The sequence below is a fragment of the Aegilops tauschii genome, chromosome 5, assembly GCF_002575655.3.
Source record: "Aegilops tauschii subsp. strangulata cultivar AL8/78 chromosome 5, Aet v6.0, whole genome shotgun sequence".
Lineage (NCBI taxonomy): Eukaryota > Viridiplantae > Streptophyta > Magnoliopsida > Poales > Poaceae > Aegilops > Aegilops tauschii.
Genome location: NC_053039.3, coordinates 560,206,560 through 560,213,849, shown reverse-complemented (window position 1 = coordinate 560,213,849; position 7,290 = coordinate 560,206,560). Strand labels below are relative to the sequence as shown.

Below are 7,290 nucleotides of genomic sequence, written 5' to 3'. Positions count from 1 at the left end.
CTCTAGCCAGAGAGAAAGGCGAAAGCGAGGCGTAGCGATACGTTGTCCTCCGCAAAGGGGAGGGGGAATATGACGAGAAAAGCCGCTCCCCTCTTTCTCATAAAGCCATGCTAGCTGATACACTTACACGAGAAAGAAAGGAATAAAACAGGATCAGATCGAGACACCGATCATCACACAGCAAGCTCCTCGATCCGTCACGCTCAGTGCAGGTTAGCATCATATCCAAACACAACTTACTATACTAGCCAACTTTCTCGTATGCGGCAGGAAGCAATGGCAGATGCAAAGGTTCCCAAAGGTTCCATGCTTCTTTTTCAAGGCATGCATGCATGCCCCATCGATCCCAAAATCAAGTGCTAATGAACTTGTGTAGCTGGTACACAAAAGGAAGTGCGTGTCACTTGGAATGAACTTGCTTAGCTCGATCAAGATCTCTAGCTTGATTAGCTTGCTAGCTAGGCCGTTTTTCCAAGCAGCTACCACTTCAATGCAACACCCCACCGCTTACGCTTAGCTGCAAGCATGCATGCAGCAGCAAATCTGTGAGCTGTGTGGCTCACAGCAATAACTAAAGCTAGCCGGCTAGGTGCTGCAAATATGCTACGGCTGCTCTACGGGTGGAATGGCTAGTCTGGCTTAAGTTTAGCATGTCACCGCGATGCACCGCACGTAGGGCTAAACTAGGTGGTTCGACCGAAAGGAACGGGTCGCTACACGTCGACGTCGGCCTCCCGGCCGTTGCCGGCCACGAGGCGCCTCATCTCCTCCTGCTCCTCCCCCTCGGTGGCCGTCGCCGTCGTCTCCGCGCCGGTGCCGGTCAGCCTCCGCGCGCGCATGGCCTCGACGCGCCAGTCGGTGCGCCACACGACGGCGACCAGCACCAGGGCCACGCAGGCGGCCTGCGCGGACAGCAGCCCGTACCACAGCCCGCCGAACCCGGTCCACGGCCAGGGCCCGAACGCCAGCAGCACCGCCACGGGCGTGCCGACGAGGTAGAAGGAGAGCAGGTTGATGCGGGCGCCCACGGCGGGCCTGGCCGTGCCGCGCAGCACGCCGCACCCCGTGGTCTGCGGGCAGTTGCCCAGCTCGCACAGCCCCAGCACCGGCATGGCCGCCGACGCCAGAAACACCACCGACGGCTCCCGCGTGAACAGCGACACCCACTGCGCGCTGAACGCCGCCGTCCACGCCACGTGCGCCAGGCCCACGCCCGCCGCGCACCACAGCGCCACCGTCGCCGCCATCCGCGCACGCCGCGGCTTCCCGGCGCCCAGCTCGTTGCCCACCTGCATGCATCCACCCACCCACCATGCAAATCAGAAAAACCACCATGCATGCCCTCCTCAAGCTCAACAAGATCGATCGATTAACACAAACACAGAAATGGTGTGCCCTGCAGAAACAAACAGTGCCCACAGTGGAGAGAGGAACTGGTCTTGTCTTTTCCGGCAACTGAGCAGTGGGAGCACTGTTGCCGCATGTGGCCCGGCGGCTAGCTACTGCAGCGGCCATTGATTGGTCAACTCAGCTGCTATATGTGCACAGTGGTGCAATTGTGTGCATGCTGCCACGAAGAGACCAGACCAGGCCATGCCATGGACAAGTGGAAGAAGAAGAAAGCAAGCAAAGCTTTTACCGCCACAAACCTTGTCGTTTCTGTGTCTCGTCGCTGTAACTAGTAAAAGTAATCTTTTCACCCGCACTATTTTACCTGGGGTAAAAACAGCAGCTGTCTAGTCTAGCTACCTGGGAATCTACCTAAGATAGGAGCGTGGGAGTGTGTCTTTTGGGACTCGGAATATATGTCAGTTTTTCCTTTTTCTTAGGGGAATATATTGCAGTTAATTCTGTCCAAATATTCCGTTTACCCGATCAGGTGGTTTTTTAGGTAATTTTTTCAATGTTATTTTTAAGATAATGGTTATGAAAGCTCTAAATACTAGGGTATGCAGTATGTACCCAAATTGAAGTATGTAGACAAATTAAACATTTTCTTTCAATTGAAAAGAGAGGAAAATATCTAGGCAGCACGCCCAAGCTCAACTACGTACTACGTCTAGCAGCTATATAGATATTTTGTGGTTCAACGGAACTATGGCAACATTTATTTTGCCGTTTTGGAAGTAGGTCTATGGCAAATGCGTGCAGCTAGCCTAGCTAAGCAAGTGTGTGCGGTGCATCCAACTTTTGTTCCGACTGATATTGAATGAAACTATGTTTGACAAGAGTAGCTCAAAGCAGCTAGACAGACTTGCGTGTCTCCCAAAAACAAGCTCACATCTTCGAAGTGTGTTAAAGAACCCAATATACAGGATGTTTTGACAGAATTTAGCTCATGAAAATTGGATTTTCCTTGAAAGAAGCATGCATGCAGGGCAAAGAAATCTTCATTTCCAAAAGCAGATGGTACAAAGTGACCCCAAAATATGGCGTAAAAAATGGAGGAAACAATTAAGCTTGGTCTCGTAAATCATGCATGGGACCAAAATCGGAAGTGAATATCGGTCTGGTATCATGCAAAAGAGAAGGTGCAAAAAAAAACGAGGAAAGGGAGCACCAGAAAATGTGTGAGCAAGAGGGATGTGCCGGCACAAGTTACGTGTGATACGTCGGATGATGATGCATGCTCACAACAAACTCATCATCACCCGCAATATAACAACCTCTCGCCCACATCACCAACGGGTCGGTCGATCGATGCGATGCGATGTGATTGAAACCCCAAAAGGAATTTGGCAGTTGGGTGATCGACACGAATCAAAATAATAATAATTCTTTGTGGAAAGTTGATGACAATGGCGGGCAAGTGTTCATTTCACGAATCAAAGGTTTTTTTTCCTTTTGGAAAGTTGACACCAATGGCGGGCTAGTGTTTCCTAATCTTATTCTTACCCGGGTGGAGACGCAGGCGGCGAGCGCCATGGGCACGGTGTACATCAGGCTGGTTGTCTGGATGAGGACGCCGGCCGCGCCGACGGCGGCGGTGGGGTTCTGGAGGTAGCCGGCGAGCACGGTGACGACCTCGTACCACCACCACTCGAGGCAGACGCCGATGCAGCTGGGCACGGCGAGGCGGACGAGGCCGCCGAGCCCGCTGGCTACGGCGGCGGGCCGCGCGAAGCCCCTCCACGTGTCATCGCACGCGCCCGCCCACCGCACGTAGGCGAGCAGGAAGAGCACCATGTTGGTGTTGGTGAGCGCCTGCGCGGCCGCGACGCCGCGCACGCCGAAGCCCATGCGGAAGACGAGGAGGAAGTTGAGCGGGATGTGCAGCGCGACGGCGGCCGCAGAGCAGGCGGCCATGGGCTTGGTGATGCCCTGGGACCTAAGGTAGACGCGAAGCGGCTGGAGCACGGCCAGCGCGGCGAGGTCCGGGAGCGCCCACGCGGCGTATGCGGCGGCGGAGGCGGAGATGGCCGGGTCCTGGCCGAGCGCGACGAGGATAGGGCCGACGTTGAGCCATAGCAGCGCGATGGGGACGGCGGCGATGGCGAGCAGCAGCACGGCGCGGTGGAGGGAGAGCGTGAGCAGGTCGTAGTTGCGGGAGCCGTAGGCCTGGGCACAAAGCGGCTCCAACCCGGACGCGAGGCCGAAGAGCACGCTGTGGCCCGTGATGTTAGTGAGCCCGATCGCGAGCGCGCCGCCGGCGAGGTCGAGCGGGCCGAGCCGACCCAGGCAGAGCACGGACACCATGGCGCGCAGGTACACCACGCAGTTGAGCGCCGTGATCGGCGCCGCCATGCGCCACAGCTCCCGCAGCTCCTCCGCCGCCGAAGGGTTGTCGTCGCCGCCGTCCACGTCGCTGCCTTGGCCGCCCTTGCTTCCGTTCTCCTGCTGCTTCTTCGCCTGGAGCGGGATGGCCATGTCGGCGCCTCTTTCTTGGCTGGCTAGCCGGTGTTTGCTGTCGTTGCCGAGGGAGAGCAGAGGCGGCGCGCGACCGAGAAGAGGAGGCAGAGAGGGACTAGTGCGCGCTGGTGTGAAGCGAGGGAGCGACGAATGGTGTTTGGTTTCCGGCCGGGCTCGCTCCCGTGTATCTGTATACGAATGACTCTTGGGATTTGGTTTGGTTGCTCCGTCTATAAATGTGACCGCGCAGACGTGCGGTGTACTACTCAGTACACACGCGTTACCGGCCTGCCATGAAAGACGCTGCAGTTTCGAGAGTTCTCATTATTGTATCTGTACATATACCACTGCCGCCGCAAACGCAGATACGAACCTGTGGGCAGTGCGGCGTTACGAACGTCTGGGCGGACCACGTCCGAGCTAGCCCACGTTGGCCCACCCGACCCTACATAGTATATTCTTCTCGTTCATTTTCCAGACAAAATCCTAGTCACTTCACTGTACTCTCCTCCGCTTCCCTACGCCACCCAAGCTCCCGTCCGGCCTTCTTCGGCATGGCAGGCAGCGGATCTGACTTCACTATACATATATATTTTCTCATCCACTTCCTGGGGTGTCGTCCCGTATGAGTTGGAGGAGCCAATGGCCGTTCGCATTGCACTCTCCCGCTTCCGAGAGGACAGCGCCCGACAAACGGCGGGATCTCTCCAGCGCGAGTCCATTGCTTCATCGCATCGGAAGCTCGGATCCCCCAGGGTTGGATCATCGCGGTCCTCCCGGGAGCCTTCCAATCTCCCTTTCCCATTAGCGGTCCTCCAGAGTATGAGTGCTACCAGGACTGGTGTGTCCGCCTTGGGAAGGAGAGGATGAGGGTGGCTGAGGCCCGCTTTCGCTGCCGACATGGCGACGGCGGAGGTGGCTAATGCAGGGGCGTTGGGTGCCGTAGAGGAGGAAGCCATCCGCGCCCGCATTGTAAAGAAGCAACAACAGAGGAACACGCGTGCCATGACCTGAGAACATAATCGGGCGGTCGTGCCATGGTCGGACTGCCCCCAAGGAGGAGAAGGACAACGACAGGTTGGACAACTCTGGCGATAAGCAGATCCGGCTCAACCTATACTGTGTTTTCGACAGCTATTTCCGTGAGAAGGTTGCCAAGGGTGCTGGGAAGAGTAAGGGCTCTCCATAGCTACCATGTTGGTAAACATGCAAATTTTGATAGTCCGATGGCATGTCCTGATGTAGTAGCTGTTGGGAATCGTAGCATAATTTTAAAATTTTCCTACGTTCACCAAGATGCATCTATGGAGTCTACTAGCAACGAGGGGAAGGGAGTGCATCTACATACCCTGGTAGATCGCGAGCGGAAGCGTTCCAATGAACGTGGATGACGGAGTCGTACTCGCCGTGATCCAAATCACCGATGACCGAGTGCCGAACGGACGGCACCTCCGCGTTCAACACACGTACGGTGCAGCGACGTCTCCTCCTTCTTGATCCAGCAAGGGGGAAGGAGAGGTTGATGGAGATCCAGCAGCACGACGGCGTGGTGGTGGATGCAGCGGTTCTCCGGCAGGGCTTCGCCGAGCTTCTGCGCGCGAGAGAGAGGTGTTGCAGGGGAGGAGGGAGGCGCCCAAGGCTGTTGTGTTGCTGCCCTCCCTCCCCCCCTTTATATAGGACCCTGGGGGGGTGCGCCAGCCCCAAGAGATGGGATCTCAAGGGGGGCGGCGGCCACAAGGGGGGGAAGGGGTTGCCTTGCCCCCCAAGGCAAGGGGGAACTCCCCCCTAGGGTTCCCAACCCTAGGCGCATGGGGGGAGGCCCAAGGGGGGCGCCCCAGCCCACTAGGGGCTGGTTCCCTTCCACTTTCAGCCCACGGGGCCCTCCGGGACAGGTGGCCCCACCCGGTGGACCCCCGGGACCCTTCCGGTGGTCCCGGTACAATACCGATAACCCCCGAAACTTTCCCGGTGGCCGAAACTGGACTTCCTATATATAATTCTTCACCTCCGGACCATTCCGGAACCTCTCGTGACGTCCGGGATCTCATCCGGGACTCCGAACAACTTTCGGGTTTCCGCATACATATATCTCTACAACCCTAGCGTCACCGGACCTTAAGTGTGTAGACCCTACGGGTTCGGGAGACATGCAGACATGACCGAGACGCCTCTCCGGTCAATAACCAACAGCGGGATCTGGATACCCATGTTGGCTCCCACATGCTCCACGATGATCTCATCGGATGAACCACGATGTCGAGGATTCAGTCAATCCCGTATACAATTCCCTTTGTCAATCGGTATGTTACTTGCCCGAGATTCGATCGTCGGTATCCCAATACCTTGTTCAATCTCGTTACCGGCAAGTCTCTTTACTCGTACCGCAATGCATGATCCCGTGACTAACGCCTTAGTCACATTGAGCTCATTATGATGATGCATTACCGAGTGGGCCCAGAGATACCTCTCCGTCACACGGAGTGACAAATCCCAGTTTCGATCCGTGCCAACCCAACAGACACTTTCGGAGATACCCGTAGTGCACCTTTATAGTCACCCAGTTACGTTGTGACGTTTGGCATACCCAAAGCACTCCTACGGTATCCGGGAGTTGCACGATCTCATGGTCTAAGGAAAAGATACTTGACATTGGAAAAGCTCTAGCAAACGAAACTACACGATCTTTTATGCTATGCTTAGGATTGGGTCTTGTCCATCACATCATTCTCCTAATGATGTGATCCCGTTATCAATGACATCCAATGTCCATAGTCAGGAAACCATGACTATCTGTTGATCAACGAGCTAGTCAACTAGAGGCTTACTAGGGACACGTTGTGGTCTATGCATTCACACATGTATTACGATTTCCGGACAATACAATTATAGCATGAATAATAGACGATTATCATGAACAAAGAAATATAATAATAACCATTTATTATTGCCTCTAGGGCATATTTCCAACAGTCTCCCACTTGCACTAGAGTCAATAATCTAGTTACATTGTGATGAATCGAACACCCATTGCGTCCTGGTGTTGATCATGTTTTGCCCTAGGGAGAGGTTTAGTCAACGGATCTGCTACATTCAGGTCCGTATGTACTTTACAAATATCTATGTCTCCATTTTGAACACTTTCACGAATGGAGTTGAAGCGACGCTTGATATGCCTGGTCTTCCTGTGAAACCTGGGCTCCTTCGCAAGGGCAATAGCTCCAGTGTTGTCACAGAAGAGAGTCATCGGGCCCGACGCATTGGGAATCACCCCTAGGTCAGTAATGAACTCCTTCATCCAGACTGCTTCCTGTGCTGCCTCCGAGGTTGCCATGTACTCCGCTTCACATGTAGATCCCGCCACGACGCTTTGCTTGCAACTGCACCAGCTTACTGCTCCTCTATTCAAAATATACACGTATCCGGTTTGTGACTTCGAGTCAT

The 7,290-nt window shown here is 55.1% G+C and overlaps 1 protein-coding gene across 1 annotated transcript; it reads right to left on the bottom strand.

Annotated features, from left to right (window-relative positions):
* Positions 1 to 222: 222 nt before the first annotated feature.
* On the bottom strand, positions 223 to 4,156 carry LOC109745753 (protein DETOXIFICATION 54). Its single transcript, XM_020304869.4, has 2 exons — positions 2,896 to 4,156; positions 223 to 1,289 (listed from the first exon to the last, which is right to left on the bottom strand). The coding sequence occupies exons 1-2, from the start codon at positions 3,865 to 3,867 to the stop codon at positions 714 to 716; spliced, it is 1,548 nt and encodes a 515-aa protein (XP_020160458.1). The 5' UTR covers positions 3,868 to 4,156; the 3' UTR covers positions 223 to 713.
* Between the last annotated feature and the right edge of the window lie 3,134 nt (positions 4,157 to 7,290).

Excerpts from the sequence above, each read along its gene's own strand:
- LOC109745753 (XM_020304869.4), bottom strand. The coding sequence starts at position 3,867 with ATGGCCATCCCGCTCCAGGCGAAGAAGCAGCAGGAGAACGGAAGCAAG. Across the intron at positions 1,290-2,895 it reads CCGCCTGCGTCTCCACCCGG|GTGGGCAACGAGCTGGGCGC; the intron begins GTAAGAATAAGA and ends GGATGCATGCAG.